The 23,812-nt window shown below is 45.7% G+C and overlaps 1 protein-coding gene across 1 annotated transcript in view; it reads right to left on the reverse strand.

The window, feature by feature from the left end:
- Positions 1-23,812, reverse strand: part of Sgcd (sarcoglycan, delta (35kDa dystrophin-associated glycoprotein)) — a 240,823-nt gene that overhangs the window by 68,021 nt on the left and 148,990 nt on the right. The window contains exon 5 of the mRNA XM_013030923.1: positions 22,290-22,409. Coding sequence (XP_012886377.1) covers positions 22,290-22,409 — 120 coding nt within the window. The remainder of the gene's footprint in view (positions 1-22,289; positions 22,410-23,812) is intronic.

Raw genomic sequence — 23,812 nt, forward strand, 5'->3', positions numbered from 1 at the left:
AGGCTGCAATGCTTGGTAAGAAATGTACGCATTATCCTGCCCATGCAATTGTAACCCCTCTGTACAGTATGTTCACAAATAAAATAAAATTAAAAAAAAAAAGAAACAGGACCTCATTATGGAACCCAAGAGGTCCTCGAGCCAGTGATGCTCTAGCCTACAACTAGTGAGTGTTGGAACTCCAGGCCTGCATCGACATGCCTAGCTCAGAGTGGATACTTCTTTATCCACTTTAAAATATAACAGCAACAACAAAGAGGTCCGTACCGTTCCCCTGAAACTTATTTTTTGCCACAAGCCAAAGGACCAAAAGCTGAACGTGATCATGTTCCTTTTTGGGGGGTTCTGGGGTGGAGGTGATCGTGGTGGTATAGAGATAGAATCTTGCTAAGTAGCCCAGGCTAGTCTCGAACTTGCTATCCTCCTGGCTCAGCCCTATGACTGCTGGGATTTAGAGGCATACATGGCCACTCCCAGCTGGAAATCTCTGCTACTCTTTCACTGTACGGGTGTTTCCTTGCACAGACAGTGGAGTCTAGCTTGGATTTCTTACCCACTCTCCATTAGGCACAGTGTTTTCAGCCAGGAGAAAAAGTCTTTCTTTCCTTAAGTACATTCAATGAGCTAACCTCTTCTCCAGGAAGACCTGCTCTTGCTTTGTGCTCCACCGTACCTGGCATGCCCCCTGGATGAGCACCATTTCACTGTGCCCACTGATGACTCTCTCTCTTTTTAATTCTTTTTATTGTTGGCTTGGATTCAGGGCCTCAGCTCTTTCACTCAAGGCAAGTGCTCTATCACTTTGAGCCACAGAGCCACTTCTGGTTTTCTGGTGGTTCACTGGAGATAAGAGTCTCATGAACTTTCCTATCCAGGCTGGCTTTGAACTGCGATCCTCAGATCTCAGCCTCCTGAGTAGCTAGGATGACAGGTGTGAGCCACCGGTGCCTGGCTGGAACTTTCCTCTTTTAAGTCATGAGTGTAGGCTTTGGTACTGTGGAATTCCATTGGAATCTAGCAGGGAGAAGTTGGAGATGCTAACCTCTGGAGAGAGGGAGGATGAGCGGTCACACACTATTCTACTGTGATCTTTTACAACCAGCTGCCCAGAAAGCAAATGGCGAAGGCTTCAGCTCCCTGGTCTCTGGGGAAGCAGCTTCGGAACAGCTCTATTTTCTTTTTATACTCTCTCCAGTTTAATGCAATCAAATCAACTGAACCAAGTCCGATCATGGCAGGTATCTTCCCTGGTTTATAGCCTGAGGAGTTCTTCTTTCCTGCCACCGCAAGGTGTGCTTTATAACATGACGTCCAGGTTTAACTCCTCTCTTTAGCTTTGTCTAAGGCTTGATAATTTCGTGAGATATTGATTTTCTTTCTTTCTTTCGTTTGTTCTTGGCCTATTTTTCTCTCCCCGTCCTGTCAGGCAGGTAGCTACGTCCTTCACCTATCTTTGAAGATGGTTTGTTTCCATCAAGGAAAATGTGTCTGCTGTGGTATAGACACACTATGGAGGTTTGAAAAAAAAATGCCTACAGTTGTATACCTATTTCCAAAATCAAAATTCTTTTTATCACTGTAAAAATTCCCCCCTGCTCTTACTTCACAGTTTATCCGCCTTCTGGCTGCTGCTCCTAGCTCCCCCTGGTCTTAGGATTTTTCCTTTTTTTTTTTTTAGGATGTCATTTCAGAGGAACAATTCAGTAGACAGAGTTTGGGGTCTGGCTTCTTTCACTGAGCACACTGCACGTAAGCTTCAGGACAGAAGGAGGTTTCCATGGAGCCAGAACCACAGTCACTTTACGGCACGAGCTGTTGCTGCTGAGAAGAGCTGGTGTCAGTGGGAAGTGTCTCGGCTGTACTGTGGTGTGGGGGTGGGGGGGAGGCCTGGAGGAGCACAGACGCCCTCTGACTGAGAGGAGTGTAGAGACCTCACGTCCTGGACCAGAGTCATCTGTGAGGAGTGTCAGCCTCTCAGCAAGGCAACTATGCTGTGACTGTAGTTGATCTTCAGGCACCCGAATCTACAGCCCCAGAAAAAGTTCCTTGTCCCTTCTGTGTGTCCAAGGACTTGAGAAGAGACATATTTTAAATGACCAGAAAGGCCGGGAAATTGAAGAGACCAGAGGTGATTTTTTTTTTTTTTGATGGACTAATGATGACCAGGCCTGCCCATATTTTCTTGACATTCCATATGAAGAAGCCCGAGACGATGGGGATGGAATGTTCTAGAAAGTGACAGTGGGAACTCAAAGGTAGACATGTGTGTTGGGGGGGGGGAGGGAGAATGAAAGTTGGAACAACTGCTGACACTTCAGAAGTTTGTTCTGTGAGTTCACATGCCACCACCTCATGCAAAGTGCCAGTTCCCATCAATCCAGAGGAGGAAACCGAGTCACTGAATGGCATTACAAAGACTGATGTGAGACCAGGATGTGAACAACAGGCAAATCTGGCTATAGACTCTATGTTCCTAGTTCCTGGCTCATTGTGTTACTTTTGTTCAGTTGTGAGCCAGGGACTTGGGATCCGAATCTAGAAATCTCCACAGGAGACTGGAGAACCACAGGAGGTCACATTTACTCACAGCAGCTCCTCCCCAAAGGGCCATCCAGGCATCCGGTGTGAACTGCTACCTGCCCACACCTGACTCACACACATCTAGCTTCAGAAGTGGACACTACGTAGGAGGCTGAAATCTGAGGATTGTGGTTCAAAGCCAGCCTGGGTAGGAAAGCTGTGAGACTCCTATCTCCAGTGAACCACCAGAAAACGGAAGTGGCGCTGTGGCTCAAAGTAGTAGAGTGCTACTGTTGAGCAGAAAAAGTTCAGGGACAGTGCCCAGGCCCCCAGTTCAAGCCCCAGAATGAGGGGTCCAAGGGCCAAGGGCAGGAGACCTCTTCTGGCCAGGCAGGTCTTTTCTGACTGGATGGTCATCTAGACAATAGTGCTTCTAACTCTCCCTCTCCGACTACCAAGAAGCTTCTTGAAAGAAACCTGCACAGAGGGAGAAGGGCTGAAAACATCCCAGTCAGCCATGTTTAGATGTCTCCGTTATAAATCAGAAAATCCCCATTAAAATTGTTCATTGCCTTCAACCAGATTAGTTTTGCTTTCTGTCACTTACAATCAGAAGCACCGTGGGAGAATTCATTTGTTATTTGTGTTGTGAGGTGGACGTTTCTGTGTCTTCAGTGTCGGTCCCCAGCACTCCAATAAACCCACAGAGCATGGCTCCCTCGAGCTACAAGGAAGTCTCTCTGGAGAATGATCATGACCCAGGCAGGACTCCTCATCAAACACCTGCTCATTACATAACAGAAATGGACACGGGGGAAAGCATCTAGCTATGAAACACGAATGCTCGAGGGCGTTCTTCCACTCGGAAATAGCGAAAGGCATTCAGCATCTCCGTCTTTAACAGATCAGGGGGCAAGCACATTCGGGGAGCATCTGCATGCCTTTTCCTCCATCTCTACAAATTGCACCAATATCACACTACAAAGGTGGGGGCGGGGAAGGGAACCAGTGCCTACGAAGTGTGAATTATTCAGCGCCAACGAGTATGTTCCATCTGTTGAACTGATTATCTTTTAGGAGGGGGACGAGAGCCAGTGTCAAGACCTGTATCTGCGGAGCTTTCGCACTCAATCCGGGTATTTGCTAAGTGGATTGTGTGCCGCTTTGTCAATCCCAGAGACAGTTAATCAATACTAATCTGATACCCCAAACAGGATTAAGGTAGATTATCTATGAATACATTGCATTTCAGGCTGTAAATCCATATGCTTTAACATAAATGCATTAGTAGCTCTTTGTAAACGGAATGCGCTATGTATACAAGGAAATAAAGATGGATTACCAAGTTGTCCTGGACACCACCTTTCTCATCCATGAGGAAAATGTCTTAGCTTTTCCAGGCAGCGCTGGGTAGCTCTCTCACGTCCCAGGATCTTACAGCAATGGATGCTTCGGTTCCTGGAGGACTTTGTAAGTTAACATTCAACAACATACCTACTACTGCTATGTTGTCCTTTCTCTACTGGGGCTGGTGTATTTGCTCATTTATTTATCCCTTTGTTCGTCTGTTTATTCTTTCAGTCAATATTTATTTAGTGCCTGTGGGGAGTGGGTGGGTGAGAATAAAGATAGGTCCTGCTGATAAAATGAAGAGCAGTAATTATACCTAGGTCCACAGTTTACCCTATGACTTCCTGATATGTCTAATTGGGTCAGTTCACTTGGAGAGCAAACCTAGCTCTCTCACACTGTCTCAAGATGGTTCTTATATGCTGGACTGACATTTGATTGATTGTTGGTCATGAGGCTTGAACTCAGGGCCTGGGTACTGTCCCTCAGTTTTTCTGCTCAAGGCTAGAGCCTTACCACTTTGAGCCACAGCTCCACTTCTGGCTTTCCAGTGGATAACTGGAGATAAGAGTCTCATGGGCTTTCCTGCCCAGACTAGCTTTGAACTGTGATTCTCAGATTTCAGCCTTTGAAGTAGCTAGGATTATAGGTGTGAGCCACTAGTGTGTGTGGTGATTCATCTATTCTTTTTTTTTTGGTCATCTATTCTTTTAAGGAGACCTTTCCAGTAGATTAATACATTTGACCATTCATCTAGGTAGTAAATTTCCAAGGTACTTATATACTGTGCATTTTGGTAAGTGGGCTAATTATTCTTGGTTCTTGATTTTTTTTTTTTTTTTTGCTGGTCTTGGGGCTTCAAGTCTGGGCCTGGGTGCTGTTTTTGTACTATTTTGCTCAGAGCAAGCACTCTATCACTTGAGCTACAATGCCACTTCTGGCTTTTTTGAGAGTTTATTGGAGATAAGAGTCTCATGAACTTTCCTGTCCTGGCTGGCTTCAAACTGAGTCCTCAGGTCTCAGCATCTTGAGTTGCTAGGATTATAGGCGTGAGCCACTGGTGCCCAGCTGGTTCTTGATATTATATCTTTGGAGATGATAATATATGGTCTTTGCATACTGAAATACTTTTCATTGCTCCTAAATGTTATCAATGAATTATACAATCTGAATAAACAGTGTGGTTAGGAGAGCTCTTCTCTGTTATTATTATTATTGTTGTCGTTATTATTTTAAGATGGAGTCTCACTATGTATCCCAATCTGGCCTTGAATTTGTGAAGGTCCTTCTTCAGTCTCAAGTATAGAGATTAAGGGTGTGTACAACCATGTATTGTTTTTTAAAAAAAGTACATGTTGTAATATATTATTGTAATTATTGCTAATATATTCTAATATTGGGGCTGCCATCTTGATTTCCCCCCAAACTTCTTTATAGCTCTTAGCATTTCTACCATACTGGTGCTTAGCCAATAGCTCAGGTATATTGTGAAGACCAGAGAAAAGTGATCCAGCTTTTCAACGTGCATAGCAAAATACAAACCAGAGTGACAAATCATCACTGCTTGGGGAATTCTCCTTGGATCAAATATAGATGCTTTTAATCTTTAAGAATGGCTTCTTTTATAACTAGGTCCCCGTGAAGCCAGAAAACGAAGCGAAATATAATTAAGATGAAAAGCAAGACTTCCATCAAAATCCGTTAAAAATTATGTCCCTTATGTGTGTTTCTTCCATAGCTAGAAATCCCAGTCCAAGGCCTGATTTTAGCAACACGGATACCAACAAACCAGTAAACCCAGGCTCATGTTCCTGCACCATTTCAGTCAGGCAAGGCAAACACTCCTTTCAGAATTTCATAACAAATGAGAAGAGCTCAAAGAGAAGCTCAATAAATGGATGGATGGAACTGAAGGTCCCCCACTCCATGAGAGCACAGGCAGAGACCCAGGAACCCCCCTCTCTGTTTCTTTCTCTCTCTCTCTCTCTCTGTCTCTCTCAGGACAACTTCTATACAGAGAGATCATAGCAGCACTGAGCTACGTCAGCCTTAAAGTAAAAGCAGCAAATGCCGATGGTTTTAGCACAATCCAGGATCACGTTTCCGTTATTCCCAGAATCCATAAAGGCTGCTTCTCATATGGAATATACAACTCAGCCTTCACCTTCTCGTTTCTTCTCCTCCTCTATTTTATTTTTTGGTGAGTGTGTACATGTGGTTGGGGGGTACTAGCCCATTCCCTACCACTGAGCTGTATTTCTAGCCCTTGCCATACTATAAAGATGGTAAAACCAACTTTTCCTTTGCCCCAATAAGACTATGATTCTCTCATTATGGAAATACCCCTGGTTCTCAATGGAAAGGGCTGGATGCACCATCAAAAGCAGTCCTTAAGTCTATTGAAACATAGAAGATAATAGGAATAGCTGGTGTGCACCTATAATCAGCACTCTGGAAGCTGACACAGGAGGATTGTGAGTTCTAGGCCAGCCTGAGAAACCTAGCAAGAGGAAAAAAACCCTCAAAATTATATGAATCAGTGATCTGGATAGCTATCCTCTATGATAGGCATAATTCATGTTGTGTTAAGTCAAGGTAGACCTTCTCATGTCACCCAAACCTAAAAGGACACACACACACACACATACACACACACACACACACACACACACACACACAGCCCTCCCCCCCCTCTGAATGGGAGGCAGAGCTTTCAAATTCCCTCCCGTCTCCTTGTTTTCTCACTACAAAGAGCCTTTCCTGCTGGAGTGCTTTCAAGCAAGGTCCAGGATAAAGAGACAGCAGGGTCACACGTACGAGTGGTTAGCATGTAATTGTTTACCTGCTGTGTGCTTGGCCTGACACTCTAGGGGGAAAAAAGAGTCTAATCTGCTACCTGGAAGAATCAGAATGGAGGGCGAGCAACCTTTTAAAGAGGCAGAGGGCACAGAACCAGGGGCACGCAAGTTCATTGCACACAGCATTTCATCTAGTTCTGTATTATCTTCTCTTCCTTTCCTCCAGCCTAGGACGGCTCAACCACAGCATGGCTAAAGCCTACAGCTAGGCATGCCGTGGACAGCCTGTTCTACACATTGTAGGCTGTTGAGAAGCATCTGCCCTTAGCCCCCTGGATGCCGGTGGTACCCACACTTGGAGTTGTGATCACGGAAGATGGCTCCTACACACTGCCACACCTGGTATTGTCAAGAACCTCTGTTTGTCGTTAAGAGGATTAGAATAAATCCTGCCAGTTCCAGACTAACTCCATCACCAGAACTTAATGACGGGGTCCAAAAAAGCCCAGCAAGCTGCATTAAACATGCAGTGAGGGAGAGGCATGGCAGGGTCTCTATATCCTGGCTGGACCACAGGTTCCTGGTGGTGATGGCGTGTATTACGTGCACACAATTATTCATGAACATCCGGATAAGCCAACGCTGAGCTCCCAGGGACCTTCTTCCTCCAGCCAGGTTCCACCTCTCTACGTTTCCAGAACCTCCCCCAAATGATAAAATGACGTCATCTACTTGGGGACCTCAAGTTCCATACCTGAGCCCATGGTGTACACCTGCCATTTTGCAAACACACCCCTGGCCCACGAAAGCCCATGGGCATCTCACCTCCTGATCTACAATACACGCTTAGTTCATCTCCTGGAGCTACGGAGTCTGAGCACTTCCAATACTGCTTAAATGACTACGTTCAAAGACTCCCTGGGGACTCCGGACAAACTCCTAAGTTATGAGCTCCTATAAAAACCAAGAAACAAATTAGATACTTCCAAGACATGACACGGAATAAATATTCCCATTCCCAAAGGGAGGAGATCAGAGCAGCGAGAGGAGGAATCAGACCAGAGCAAGACTGAGATTCGGCAGGGAAAACACTGAGTCCGGTAGCTCACGACCGGTGTCTGGGGCACCCGGTATCAGGATGTACATCAGGGCCATTAGCCCTGCCCCGAAGGCCTGGCCAACCACATGGCCTCACCCCTGAGCTGTCTCTTCCGTGGCCTCCGACGTTCCTCCACAGATGATCACATTCCCAGCCTCCCATTATCCAGGGTTCTCCACCTGAGCGTAGGCTTTGCTCTCCCCGCTTCATGCACTCCCTCCTCTGGTCTGCCATACACTGGCCAGACCCCCAGGCCTTCCTCAGAGGTCACTGAGGAAGTCTCCAGCTCCTCATAATTCTTGTTTTTTTGCCGGTCATGGAGCTTGAATTCTGGGCCTGGGCGCTGTCCCTCACTTCTTCAGCCCAAGACACGTACTCTACCACTTGAGCCACAGCACCACTTCTTGTTTTCTCATGGTTCATTGGAGATAAGAGTATCACGGACTTTCCTGCCTGGTCTGGCTTTGAACCGCAGCTCTCAGCCTCCTGAGTAGCTAGGATTACAGGCGTGAGCCACCAGCACCTGGCTCTCACCATAATTCTTGCAGGGTCATTTTGATAAACAACGAATTCAATTTCTGTCCCGTGTCTCACTTTTCCGTTCTTTGGTTATTTAAGTGTGATAGAACCATGATCCTTGGATCTCAGCCTCCTGAGTAGCTAGGATTACAGGCACGAGCACCAGCTCTGTCTTCTCTGTGGTATTTCTATGGCTATCTAGTCTCTGTTCTCTCTCTCTCTCCTATCTCCTAGGCTGGTAGAGACCAAAGCATTTACAGCCAAGGCTCTGACCTTCTCTTCTCTCTACTAGGAATTTTCGATCACAATTTGCTAAAGGGAGACATTATTTTCTGTGAGACATTATTTTAGGGCCGAGATGCAGGCTTTTATGCAAGGATACCCTCATTAAATATACACTAGAACCTGCATCATTAGAGCCCAGATACCCAGTCAGACAGATACAAAAATCAAAAGGAAAAAATTTATTTTCCCTATTGACTTCGTATTGGCCTCACCCTCCATCTGGTTAAATACCATCTCTCCAAGCCCATGATAGAATACAAGGTCTTTCAATGTGCTCGGACCTCTGATCAGGCAATGGAAGAAAAACACACCGCATTTGTTGCTCTCCAGATATGCCCGTGCTCTTTCCAGCCCAACGTTCCTGCCCTTCCTCCTTGCTCGGACTATTTCCTTTGGGCTGAAGGAGCCAGGAAACAACCATTTCAGCTCTTCAGGTCTCCAAGGGCAGGCTGCATGAGTCTCTGTGGAGGGAAATGTTTCTCAGGCAGCCACTTAGCAGGGATGTCAAGGATGTGCTTGTCCTGGTGATAAGAGAGATGAGAGGGATCTGCTAACCCAGACCTGGCGGGTCTAAGTGCCAGTGTCCCAGCAAACCCTCACTGGTTCTTGTCCTTGCCCTTCACAGAAGCTCTGCACAGCTTAACATCTGCACAGTGCTCATTGCAATGGGGAGCTCTCTCCTGTACACACACAGACATGCAAACGAATGCAGATACACACCCATCACATAATGCGTATACATACTGAATGTATGCTGATATACACATAGATGGACATATAACACGCCCACAATCATGTGCATGCATATGAAATATACAATACAGAAATATGTGTACCTATGTGTGGCAGTGTTGTTGGGGGTTCAAGACATGACACCCCAAAATATGTCACTTAGACATTTGGGAAAACAACAGAAGCAAGCAGGTCTCTCTGACTTTTCCTGAAAAAAAAATGTGATAAAACTCTCTCCCACCTCCCCTCCGATTGGCAGGGGTCCTGTACTTTACTCACACAGAGGGTAGGGAGGAAGATGGAGGGAGACCAAAGGGAATCTCAGCGAACGAACAGAAAGGCCTTGCTAAGCCCCTACCCCGATGCTGGAGCACGGGCTGGGACCCGCCCGTCCTGCCAGCTTCTTACCGGCTCCGTTTCCTTGAGCGCTCATTTCTAAAGGCTCCATGTAACATAAAACACACGCTGTTAGACTTCGCTCTTGCTAGTCTGCCTTTGTTCTGGGGGAGGGGTGTCAACCTTCCAGCGGGTGAGGAAATACGTTACTTTTTCTTCCTTTTATAACATACATTAAAAGCAAATGTTCTCTGCATCGGAAAAGCATTGACTTCTACTGTTTAGATGGGCAGACTGTGCGCTGTGGGAATAAGCCCAGTGAAATTTTTATGAGAACAATGCTCGGTGCTTTTGTCTCTCTCTTCCTGTCTGTACTAGGCTTCTAAGACTTCTTCTGGAAGGTTGTCACCACCACACTTTGTATCCAGTCAGAAAGAACGGCTCTCCTAATTTACTCCTCTAGTCTCAGCCACCTCTTCCTTTTGGAAGACTTTACCTGCAGAAGTTAAAACTGAAGTCTACTTTATGTTCTCAAAAGACCTTGTAGTTCTATGATGAAAACTTTAAAAACCTGAAAAAGGAAATCGAAACAGACCTTAGAAAGTGACAAAACCTTCCATGCTCCTGGATTGGAAGGATCAACATCATGAAAATGGCAATACTTCCCAAGGCTATCTACAAATTCAATGTGATACCTATCAATATTCCAACTTCATTCTTCAAGGAAATAGAAGAGGCAATCCAAAAATTCATATGGAACAATAAAAGACCCCGAATAGCTAAAATGATCCTCAACAGAAAGAACAGTGCTGGAGGAATATCAATACCAAATTTCAAACTCTACTACCAAGCTATAGAAATCAAAACAGCTTGGTACTGGCACAAGAACAGACCTCAGGACAAATGGAATAGAATTGAAAACCCAGAAATAAACCTAGAGACATATAGCCATCTAATCTTCGATAAGGGAGCTAAAAAAATAGAATGGAAGAAAGACAGCTTCTTCAGTAAATGGTGCTGGCAAAATTGGTTAATCACTTGTAGAAAACTAAAGCTAGATCCTTATATATCACCCTGCACCAGAATCAACTCCAAATGGATCAAAGACCTTGAAGTCAAAGCAGTCACTCTGAAAACATTACAGGATGGAATAGGAGAAACCCTGGGTCTCCTTGGCACAGGCCCAAATTTTCTTAAAAGAGACCCAGAAACACAACAAATCAAAGAAAGGTTGGACAAATGGGATTGCATGAAATTGCAGAGCTTCTGCATGGCAAAGGACATAGCTAGCAAGATCAATAGAAAGCCCACGGATTGGGAGAAGATACAACAGACAAGGGTCTCATAGCTAAAATATACCTGGAACTCAAAAAATTAAATCCCCAACAACAAAGCCTCAAAGAAACAACTACCCAATAAATAAGTGGGCTAAAAACTTAAAGAGAGCTGGTGCCAGTAGCTCTCGCCTGTAATCCTAGCTACTCAGGAGGCTGAGATCTGATGATCACCGTTCAAAGCAGCTTGGGCAGGAAAGTCCATGAGACTCTTATCTCCAATAAACCACTCGAAAACCAGAAGTGGCACTGTGGCTCAAGTGGTAGAGTGCTTGCCTTGAGCTGAAGAATGCGAGGACAGTGCCCAAGCCCAGAGTTCAAGCCCCATGACCGACAAAAAAATAAATAAATAAATAAAGACTTAAAGAGAAACATCTCTGAAGAGGAAAGAAGGATGGCCCATAGACACATGAAGAAATGCTCAACCCCTCTAGCCATAAAAGAAATGCAAATCAAAACAACATTGAGATACTACCTCACCCCAGTTAGAATGGCTAGAATCAAGAACTCTAATAACAGCAGACGCTGGAGGGGATGTGGACAGAAGGGAACCCTACTACATTGTTGGTGGGAGTGTAAACTTGTTCAACCACTTTGGAAAGTAGTATGGAGGTTCCTCAAAAGACTCCATGTAGAGCTCCCCTATGCCCAGCAATCCTACTTTGGGGCATTTATCCAAATGATCACAAATAAGACCATACTAAAGCTACCAGCACAACCATGTTTATTGCAGCATTATTACCATAGCTCAGATATGGAACCAACCCAGATGCCCCTCAGTAGATGAATGGATCAAGAAAATGTGGTATATATACACAATGGAATTCTATGCCTCCATCAGAAAGAATGACACTGCCCTATTTTTAGGAAATGGAAAGGTTGGAAAAAATTATATTAAGTGAAGTAAGCCAGGCACAAAGAAACATAGGCCCCATGGTTTCCCTTAACCAGAATATGTCTGAGACAAGCAGAAAAGGTCTGATAAGTTGATGCTAGGTGAAATGAACCCCAAGATAAGGATTCAACTATTTTTTCTTTCTTGTGATTATTTCTAACATATTTATAAGATGATTTCTTTGTTGCTTTGTATGTCCCCCCCCCCACGGTATAACCCCTGCTTTCATTGTATTTGATGTCGGTATAATTTGTGCAGGGGAAGGGAAAAAACAAATAATTTAAATAGGGATACAGGTGGACCCATTTCAACAATGAGATGTATAAGTCATTATGTCGAAAAACAACTTTACAACTTTGGCTGGGGGTGGGACATGTGCGGGGGAGATGGGAAGTGATAAGAAGGGGAAACAAAGGAGGAGGCAACAATGCTTGACAAGAAATGTACTCTGTACCCTCTGTATGGTATTTTCACACACACAAAAAAGAAAAACAAACCACCTTGTAGTTTGCTTCCATGGTAACACACATGGCTGCTCAGATGTTTCAAGCATCTGCCCTTCCATGTGGGCCATTGATTCCAGGCAGGTTGTGTTCTGGTCAGCATGGCAGTTGGCCCAGGGGACAACCAATACACACCTACTAAAAAGAGCCAAATCTCTTTGGAATGGACAACTGGTCTACCGTAGCTGTCAATAATGATGAGAAGTTCCTGTTTATGTCATTCCTTTCTTTGCCATGAGGGAAGTACTGAGAGGCAGGCTCCGAAGTTCTCTGTGCCATCTCCTTACATCTGATTTTTGGGGAAGCAAGCCACTCCTCTTTGCAGTATGTTAGTGACAATCTCTTCCCCAAAGAGAAATCCAAGTGTGTGCACAATGGGTGACTCCTGGCACCTTCTCTGTCACACACAGCCCTGCTGGCAGTGCATCCCCTGCCACTCAGCCCCTAACCCCACCACCCCCACTCTCATGGCCTGATCCTCTCAGCACAGACTGTGGCCAAGTTCTATCTTATCTTTCCATTGATGATTTAAAAACAAAAGCAAAAATGTTTCTACCACTATTTACAATTTCACCGGGTATGTGCTTAGCCTCCCCTCCTCAACAGTCAACTCTTGAAGAAGAGTTTTTGTTGCGTGCCCTTCCAGCTTTGCGACTGAATCTGAGTTTGGGTGACAGTGGTTGAAACAGTGCTCCATAGGAATTTGGACAAAGAACCACACAGACACACACAAACAGAATTCAATATTCTGAGTACTAATTGTGCGTTTGGGGCCCTGTGTCAAATACTTTATATATACAACTCTAATAAGTGTTTTTATTATCTCCATTGCAGAGATTCATAAATTTATCCAAGGTTGTAAAATTAGGACTCAGACGTAGAATTCAGGCTGGTTTAGAGTATGTGAGTTCTGTGTCTAGAATTCAGAATGTGTCTAGAGTCCACACCCATGTAACTGTCCTGCCATCCTATACTACTTTCCTAAAGGGGAAACTGAAGTATGTAAATACCTGCTTCTGTTCTGTGCTCTCTCAAGGGGTCTGGGTATTCTCATTCTCTTTCTTCTCTTTTCTTCCTGTACTAGGGCTTGAACTGAAAGCCTGGGTGCTGTTCCTTAGCTCTCTGCCTCCAGGCAAGCACTCCATCACTTGAGACACAGCTCCACTTCTGCCTTTTTGTCATTGTTTTTAGTTAACTCAGGATAAAGTCTCTTGGATTTGTCTGTCTGTTTGACTGGCTTCAAACTTTGATCCTTGGATCTTGGCCTTGCTGGGATTACAGGTGTGAGCCAATGGTGCCCAGCTTCCTCTCTCTCATTTATTTGGAGTCACATCTGCCACCTTCCCCCTATTCCTAGGCTGAGCACAAAGAAAGGTGGGATGATGAGGGGGCTGGTATAACATGAGGATGAAAATTGTAAGGAAAAGCTTAAGAGGATGTTTTCCCTACTTTTTCTCTCAATCAGAGAAACATGAAATTATAGTCCGTCCAATGAAGGAGAATGCAGCTACTTCTCTCTTCTATGCACTGAGTGTCTTCTTCTTGTCATCCTGTTACCTTCATGGTATCACTGAACAAAGCCAACACTTCCCCTGGCTTCTGCTGGAATGGAAGGAAGTCCTACTCAGCTGGCTTATGATGGCATAAGAAACTTCCCCAACCGTCAATACAGCTCATGGTGGGGACACTATGGCCAGACCCATGGAAAAGCTCTGGCGGAAGTAGAGCTCTTCATTTGAATAAACTCAAAAGGCCTAACTGGTGAGAAGTTGGAACAATAAAAAGAACAGCAAAAACACATGCCAAAAAATCATGTACATGCACGCATACCAACAAGTCATCAGATGCCCCCAAACACACTGAGGATCACTTGAGAAATCTTGTCAGTTTCACAAACAAAAACCCTCCCTCCATAAATTCTATAAATAGTTCTCATCAAAGCATTGAGTAGTCAATCTCATCAACTCTAAGCAAAGTAGAAGGCAGTCGAATATCTCCCTTCCTCTTCCCCATCCTCTCCTCCTCCCTTTGTCCTGGAACCATGGCGGGGAGGGCAGGGAGGCGATGGCTGAATTGCTCAGGCAATGCTGGGACAGCTGGGCGATGTGTTACGCAGAACCACGGACCCATCACACTCGTATTAAATCACATCTCCCTGTTGCCAAAGGAAAAATGATGTGGGATTCGGCAAACGCGCTCTGCATCCTGCATCAGGCATGAACTCGTGCTTGGAGGAGAAAGGACCACGGGTTGCTCACGACGCCGGCCAGGGGTACCCGCGCACGTGTGTGCAGTCACCTAGGTTTCTGGAAGGCTCTTTTAAATATTTGTTTGGAAGAGTTATGAGCGTGGAGCTATACTCCCAATACTCTCAAATGAAACCACATTATTATTTCTCTATGGTAGAACTGTGCTTTTTCTCATTAAGTAGCGCCGGTTTATTAGGTTGAGGTTGTTCATCTGAGACCTTTCTTTCTTTTTTTTTAAATATTGGGCTTTCTTAGGGCATTATTTATGGGAAATGTATTTTTATGACCTAATATATTATTCCTGTATCCCTGTAAATAATAAACCAACTTTGGAATGAGGTGCCAAAAAAGAGCTATACAGCCAGCAGTTCTTTTTTTTCTTTTTTTTTAAGCGCTGAATTCCCAGAAGATTCTCTCTGCTAATAACAGAGAGGAGGCCCTGAAGGGACTCCAGGCCTCCCCGCCTTGAGCATGCAATGTGATGACCAGATCCACCGCTCCCACGAGTCGAGGCCAAGGTTGGAAGGACTCATTTCTCACCTGGCCCTAACAAGGAAGCCAGGTTTTACTCTTCAGCATTGTATTTCAGTCTCTCTCACACTTCCTGAGATGCTTACAAAGTAGAAAAAAGATGGAGTCAGAGTGAAAGGGGAGTGGGCGAAGGGGAGCGGTTTACTGAGGATCTGCACCATACTACCTTGGGGTGAAAAATGTAGCTCATGTCACATGACTGGCCTCATGGTGGAACCAAACTGTGCCGCGTCCTCAAGCGTGGGAGCAGTGGAAGCATCCGGAAAAGCCAAAGACAGGCACTAGAACACCTGACTCCAAGAAAGCATCAGGAACAGGGGCCGTGGCCTGGGCAATCGAGCTGCGGCTGTGAGGCTGGCATGTGCAGCGCTCTTCCCCCATCGTTGGAGCTGTGTGGGTGACTCCCTGGGCCCTCAGGCCAGCTGGCGGCTCTTGTGAGCTTTCAGCCTGGCTCTTCCCGCTTCTCCAACACAGAGGCCTGGGACGTGCCCATCTGGACCACCCTCTCCAATCTCCACTTCGTTTCTGCCCATGACATGGCGGCTGTGTGACAGAGATCTGTAGCGCCAGAGATAGCGGTAGCTTGCTCCTCTCCTCACCCTCTCTGCATGTACCGGGCACCTGCCCATTCGCATTCATTTCAACCTCCAGATTGAGTGAGCCAAGTTAGGTAGAGGGAAAGGATGCTGAAAATGAAGTTTCCTTCTTCACGCCCTGAAATACCCATCAGTCCTCGCTCCTTCCCAGTGCCTCCCATGGCCGCTTCTTCTTGGGGTGCAGGAGCGGTCCGTTTGTGTCAGGACTTTTCTCTGGCTATAGAAAGGCTCTGGGCCCCTTCTGACTGAATGGAGGCGCCTGCGCTGGGGAAGCCCTTCGGTCCTCAGCCTGATCTTTGTGCAGCCACCTTCTATTAAGGCTTCACGAAGATACATTGCCGCTCCTACATACACTCAAAACTATGGGGTGGCAGCCGTGCACATGTGCAGATCCCTTCCCAGGGATCTACCAAGCCATGATTCCTTTTCCCCACAAGATCAGCATGCTACCATTACCAAGTATTCCTCCCTTACTTCCTGAACTCCAAAAATCTGATTTTTTTCCCCCCAGTCCCGAGGCTTGAACTCTGGGCTTGGGTGCTGTCCCTAAGCTTCTTTGGCTCAAGGCTGGTGCTCTACCACTTGGACCACAGACTACTTCCAGTTTTCTGGTGGTTCATTGGTGATAAGAGTCTCACCGACTTCCCTGCTTAGGCTGGCTTCAAACTGTAGTCCTCAGATCTCAGCCTCCCGAGGAGCTAGGATAACAGGTGTGAGCCAACAGCACCCCGCTGAAAACAGAAAATTTTAACCGTATATTTGCTCTTGAACTTAGCAATGGCCCACTGTTTTCCTTAAAGATGTTCTTGATCTCTTGCTATTAACTCCTTTGCTTTGACACTTGACTTTTATTTTGTGTTCATTCAATTCTTTGTCGGAGAGGCCAAGAATCAGGCATCTGCACCTCTATGATCACCACTGGTAATGAAAAGACCTTTTCCCATTTGTTCTCTCTTCCCTTGCCTTCCTGGGTTAGCCTTTATAAATCCCCAATGAAATTACTAGTTACATTCTTATTATATTATTTATATTATATTATATTCGTATTGATAATTACATTCTTACAAGTTAGGTGAGATCTGCTTGCTCTCTTTTCATTATACTATCAGATTGCTTGTAAGACACTCCAGTGTTCAAAATTTTTTAATCTATTCATGCGCAACAAATATTACTGAACACTTGCTCAGGGCAAGGTGCAATTCTGGACTCTGTCTAACAAAACTTCCTGCTTATGAAGCTTACGTTCCAACGAGGAGGGGAATACAAAGATAACTAAATATATATCAGGGCATAATACAAGAACAAGTCAAAGAGCAAAAACCAGAATAAACCTATAGACCAAGAATCACCAGACTCTTCCTATAAATGGCAAGACAGGAAGTATTTTAGGCCCTGCGGGCGATACAGTCTCTCAGCCTCAACTGTTCACTTCTACCACTGAAATACAAAATCACCTAGAGAGAATACCTGAGCGAATGGTGACAGCTGTGCTCCCAGAAGATTCTATTTGAAGCTAAGCAGTGGTTTTACCCTGGTTTGGCCAATGCCGGAATGAAGTGTGATATAATGAGAACATTTGTGATATGTTTGTTATCAGGGTCAGGGAAGATCTAGCTGCTAAGGTGACATGAGCCATTTTTGGTGTTATGGTCACTGTCACAGCCTCCGACAGTCCCCTCAAACTGCGGTAACAGATACTTGCTGTTGTCTTTGCTCAGCGCCTGTTCCCCCTCCTGTCGGTAGCATAATGGTCTATTTCCTTGGAAGCCACTCGGGCTCCACCAGGAGCTCTACCACCAGCACATTCCATCCCTGAGCTGCGGAGGGACGGGCAGAGGCTTCGCAGGAAGTGGGCGCGCTTTCTGGTACCAACAGCCCTGATGACAGAAGACAAGAGTGGAAAGCAGAGCAGAGGCATGGCTCAACAGAGACCAAGTTTGGGCCTCATCCTGTGAGCTGCCGGATCTATAGCATTCTGCCAGCTGCACTGGGCTCTTCAGTGAGGGGGTGGTAACTTTCTCAGCTGTCACTTTGAGTTGGGTTTCTGTCACTTGCAGCTCTCTCTTTTAATCTGTTCTTTAGACCGAATTCAAATGAGTTGAAAATGGAAGATTTCTAGACTTTTTCTCTTGTCCTAACACTCTACTGGATTATTTTTTTTTGGGGGGGGAAGGCTGGTCCTGGAGCTTGAACTCAGGGCCTGGACAGTAGTCTCTTTGTGCTCAAGACTAGCTCTCTACTACTTGAGCCACAGTGCTATTTCTGGCTTTTTCTGAGTAGTTTATTGGAAATAGGGGTCTCAAGGACTTTTCTGTCTGGGCTAGCTTTGAACAGCGATCCTCAGATTTCAGCTTCCTGCATAGATAAGATGACAGACGTGGGCTCCTGGCACCTGGTGCCCTCGAGGATTTTGTCTTTTGCACGCAGCCAATTTCTTCTTGGGCATCCAGGTATTTGAATATACGTCTCACTTTCTCAACAATTCAGAGAACTCTAGGAGAGCAGGAGCAGTAGCATTTAGTTATGTATCTCCCTGACATCAATACCAATAGTTGAGCTTTCTTCTCTTTTCTGTCTCTCCTCCCCCCTCACATTCTCTCTCTCTATTGCTCCTCTCCTCTCTCATCTTTCACAGAAATACAAATGAACTATATATGACAGACACATAACCAATGGCTGCATATCCACTACTAAGATGTAGTTTTTCAGTCGCTCTGTTCAGGCTGCAGGATGTGAAGAGGAATGCAGAGGACAGAGCCTGGAGTGCAAGCCCTAATAATAATGAATAAATGAACAAACAAACAGCGGGGGTGGGGGATGACGAGGAATCGGTACGACTGAATCATTAAAAAGATGTAAGACAGGTTAGTGGAAGAGACTAATAGAGGGGCTGAATTGGACCAAAGTACATTATATGCATATATGGAAATACCACAACAAAATCCCTCTGTACGATTAACAGACACTAATAAAACTTTTTAAAAAATCAATTGCCTTACAATAAAGAGCTTCATCAAAAGCAAATTCAAAAGGCATCATGTCTCCTCTGAGCAGTCCTCGAAAGCAAGTTAAGCATCAGACCACATTTACATTTCTATAAATTTTATGCTAATTTAAATGGCTTTAGATTTAATTAAAAATGTTTTTCAGTTGATAATAATGTAACTCAGATAATTAGCATCCAGTAACATCTAGAGGACATATTTTAAAAAAATAAAACTAATCTAGAGTATAAATAGACCTAATTAACAATTAGAATAACACTTTATAATTACGCTTTGTTTGTAAGTGATGTGGCCGTGAACGTGTCTCTTAGCTGCCCCGGCTTTCATGCTGATTCTTTTCTTGCTAGGTTTTTTTTTTTTTTTTTGGTCAGTTGTGGGGCTTGAACTTAAACACACAGCCTTAAGATCAGAGGACACTGAGGGTGTGTGTGTTGAGAATGGACATGGTGTCTGGAAACAAGAACATGATGTTGGAAACAGGAGAATGGATGCCCCAGAAGGAGGAGGGTGAACCGAGGCCCAGGATGATAAGCAGGAGTGTGGGGGAGAAGGGGCATTTGGTGCATTTGTGCAGAAGGACTGCAGAGGTCTCCCTGCGGGGTGGAGGGGAAAGTCCTGGCAGCTGGCACTTGGGAGCTGGGAGGGGGACGGCTCTAGACCAGTACAGACTTCAGGACCGTCTAACAAGAAGCCAATGCTGCCCTGACTTTCAGGTAACAAAAACACACACATGGTAGTCTTTCATTCTTTCTTTCAGTTTCTTCCTCTTTGCTTCCCACAGGAGGGAACTAAAGCTTGGAGAGAGAAGAGGACTTGAACCAGGGTCTCTGGGACCCTAAAAGGTCGAGCCGGGACTGTGACCCAGGGCTGAAATACGCACCTGCCTGCAAACCTCCCATGAGTCTGCACAGTTTGACAACTCAACCGCGACAGAACCCCGTAAGCTTCTCACTAGGCTGAACATGAAACTGTCTGAAGTCCTCATCCCACACCGAATGGCAGAATTAAGCTGACAGAAGTCCACTGCTACAGACCACGGGGTGCGCTGCGAGGAGGAGGCTGGTGGGCGATCTTCCCAGCACTGTTGTGGCAGTGGTCATTTATCGACATGCAGCGCAGGCTAAGAGCTAATGTTTCCAGCGTGGTACACGCAACTTTGCACACAGAGAACATCAATTTAAAGCACTGTTCTTGGCTGCCTCCTCTCAGCAGTCCTAGTTTTCAGATGAGAAAACTAAGGGTGAGAAAGCAAAGGAACTTTCCCCAGAGCGGATTCCAGTAGGTGGACGATGCGTATGGGCTACAGCCTCAGCTGCTTCAACACACACACACACACACACACACACACACACACACACGCACACACGCACACACACGCACGCGCGTGCCCCAGGACCACTCCCCTCTCATGAGGCATGCTTTTTTCCCCTCTTTTTGTACTTTTAGAAATGACCTCTTCCACATTCCTTAGTGGTTGGGGCAAGGAAATTATATTCCGCACTATCCTCTGATTCAGTGGGACTGTAAACTGGGTGTGGTAGTGCATGCCTGTAATCCTAACACCTCAGGAGGTTGGGGCAGGAGTTTGAGACCAGCCCGAGCACCATGGTTTACCAATAGCTCTAATGCAATTGGCCAAGCGACACAGGGATAGAGGTTCGTGTTGGAATCTCTTTGTACAAGTCAGGTTGACACTCTGCCTAAGTTCCTGGCTGTTCATTGAGTCTTTGACCACTTACCACTCCATAGCTCAGCTCAAATCTATCATCTATACATTGGAGAAGATGCTGTATATCCTAAAAGGCTTTTTAAGAAAAATTTTTGTTGGTTATGGGGCTTGAACTCAGGGTGTGGGCGCTATCCCTGAGCTCTTTCGCTCAAAGTGACACTCTACCACTTTGAACCACAGTGCCACTTCTGGCTTTTGAGTAGTTAGTTGGAGATATGAGTCTCATGGGGACTTTTCTGCCTGGGCTGGCTTTGAACTGTGATCCTCAGATCTCAGCCTCCTGAGTAGCTAGGATTACAGACGCGAGGCAATGGTACCAAGCCTGAAAGGCACTTTTTGGAGTGTATAAACTTAATGTATATGAGCCATACCAAGTAGTCCCCAGACTTAAAAAAGATAATCCACTGAAAGGATCTTAAACATGAGTTCTAAGTGGTCTCCAAAGGATGGAGGGGGGATGTACAACTACACAGATGAGATGCCAATGTCTGACTCTTCTGTTGACAAATCCTCACGTTCCAGAGCAACCCTGGTTTTTTGCTTGTTTTTTTTTTAATCAATTTCATTTATTAGGACTCTGTATAAAATGCCGTTGCAATTATTCATTGGGAAACAATGTTTATTTAGTCTCTAGGTTACTCTCATCTGACAGGTAGGAAAAAGTCCTGGAAGACAATGGTAGCTGAGCCCTGAGTATGAGGATGGACAGAAGAGGAGCAGCCACGGACTGGTACCATCCAAAGGGTGACGGGACAGCCTTTAGGGGTGCACAGTTACAAGTAACGGGCAAGGCTTGATGCAAGCCAGGAGACTGAGTGAAAAAACTAGACAACTGCTGAAAACCAACCCACTTAACATTCAAGTCCAGCCAAATCTTATCAATGGTCAATGTTTGCAAAATTCTCATTGTCTTCTCAGACAATTCTTGAATTGCCAATGCAATGAGAATGCTCAGGGAAAGGGGAGAGGAGAGAGGAGGGGAGGAAGAGAGGAGGGGAGGAGGGAGGAAAGGAAAGGAATGGGAGAGGGACGTGTGCACCAGTCTATTCATTCTCTTTTAAAGACAATCACCTCAGCACAAGGACTCTACATCTCACTGAGGTGTGAGTGCTGGGTCGAACTGGTGCCATCTTGGCCCCATGGTGGATAGAAAATTGGGTTTAACTGGTGCCGTCTTGCTTCATGGTGGGGGAAGTCCCACCTCCCAGGTGATGGGCATGCCTGAATTTCTACAGGCGAGGGCCAGGACTTGGACCTGCCAGTCTTGGGTCAAGAACCCTTGAGTTTCGTGTGACCCCGCCCCCTGCCCCTGACACAGTTGAGGCGGAGACCGGCTCAGGTGACTAAGGCCCTATCACGTGTTTCCCGTCTCCACGTCTCCAACTGACTCTCCTCCAGTCAACATGGCGTCCCACTTCAACTCTCTGTTGGTGTTGATCTGGTTTGTTGATACTGTTTCTCTGCTCTTTCTTTCCTCTCCGGCTCTCCTGGCTCAGTTTTCTAACGGTGTTAAGTGTATTCATTCGTGGGGCTGCAGGACTTTGTGACAGGAGTCCACCGGCAGACACCAGCTTTCTGAGACAGACTCTAAAAATGGACCTCTAAAAATGTAGCTTCTCTGAATCTCACCGAGTAGCTTTACCTTAGGACATCACGACCCAAGTATTTCACAGAGATCTCCAGACACCGTAGCGAGGGACTGGACCGTCAACACATCGGGACACTCTCTTGCCATGTCCAGCCCCATTACGTTTTCCTTTAAAATATACTTTGTAGCATCAAAACAGTGCAACGACTGCACGTCTTACCTAAGACTCTTAATCGCTCGGCCCCTACAACTACTTCATTGTCATCTGCAGAGAAGAGCAATTTTCCAGACACGGTTTTGACTTCAAACTTCTTGCCATAAGCTTCTACAGACTTCGGACCTAAAAAGGAAGAGAGAAAGGAAGAGCGGAGGAATGCATGAGTCTCCTTGTATTTGACAACAGAAAAGCTTTTCATAGAATGAGTTCATCTGATAGGACTGTGCTGGACTCTGCTGTCAACTGGACTGGTTTCAGAAGCCAACTGTGAAAATCAGTCTCTCGACTTGGGTCCTATCTTGTCAATCCCTTTTTTGTATTGATCAGTTGTAGGGCTTGGACTCAGCCACTGGGCGCTGTCCCTGAGCTCTTTTGCTCAAGGCTAGTGCTCTATCACTTTGAGCCACAGCTCTACTTCCAGTTTTTGAGTGGTTAACTGGAGGTAAGAATCTCAAGGAGGACCTTTGTGCCTGGGCTGTTTTGAACCTCGCTCCTCAGATCTCTCGGCCTCCTGAGTATTTAGGATTACAGGTGTGAGCCGCAGGTGCCTGGCATCAATGACTTGTAAGCAAATACCTTTGAGCTATAATTGTGAAGACTAGCCTGTCCTCCTTCCAAACTGATGCTGGAATGAGATCTATCAGCTGCTAAGTTTGTGTCAAAAGATGTAGACTTTTGGTCAAACATCCAGGGAGTTTACCACCTTTAAAGACCCCACAAAACGGAACTGAGATCTGTCTGTTTGTACCCTCGATACACAGGTCCCCTCGGATGCCCAGCTGAGTCTTTTTCAGAGTAGCCTGATTCACATCCGGTAGCAATGGCTGCAACTGATGGCAACTAACTAACGGAAGTTACGAGAGATTCACTCAATATTAACAAGAAAAGGCAATGTAGAGCTGCACTGGGTGCCCACAGCGACGGTTCTCGAAGGCGGGTCTCTAGAGCGGGGCGGGAGGAGCACAGGCTTCCAGGTCCCGCACTTCTCCACTGGAACTTAGGGATCTGTAGCAGACTGAGAAGCAAGACTAAGATGAAGAGTTTTCAGGAAGTGAGAGTTGGTGATTGAGGATCTTAACACTTCCCTCGAAGTAGGCAGAGGGCAGGACAAGACTTCGAAGGTCGTGTGAAGAGAAGTCACTAACATCAGCTAGGATGGGGAAAACGGGTGTTTTTGAAGGCCTGGAAAGTATTTATGGTTTTGTCTGCGATCAGACATAATCAGAGCTGTGTGTGTGTGTGTGTGTGTGTGTGTGTGTGTGTGTGTATACATGTATGGGCATGTGTCCATCAGGATGATAGAGTGACCCTGTCTGGTGGTGTTCTGTGAAATTATTTATAGTTAGACAAGACAATGTGCAGGCCTGGCTGACAGAGCCAGCCGGAGCCCTGCCTGGACTGCTGTGGTTGTCTCCTTGGCCAAGGTTATGAGACCTGGAGATGAGGGCCAAGCCTCAACTCACTCTTACTTTCTGGGAATGTGGCTTTGGGCGAATCATTTCTGATCTCCGTTTTTGTATCTATAA

The sequence above is a fragment of the Dipodomys ordii genome, unplaced genomic scaffold (genome assembly GCF_000151885.1).
Source record: "Dipodomys ordii isolate 6190 unplaced genomic scaffold, Dord_2.0 Scaffold135, whole genome shotgun sequence".
NCBI classification, from domain to species: domain Eukaryota; kingdom Metazoa; phylum Chordata; class Mammalia; order Rodentia; family Heteromyidae; genus Dipodomys; species Dipodomys ordii.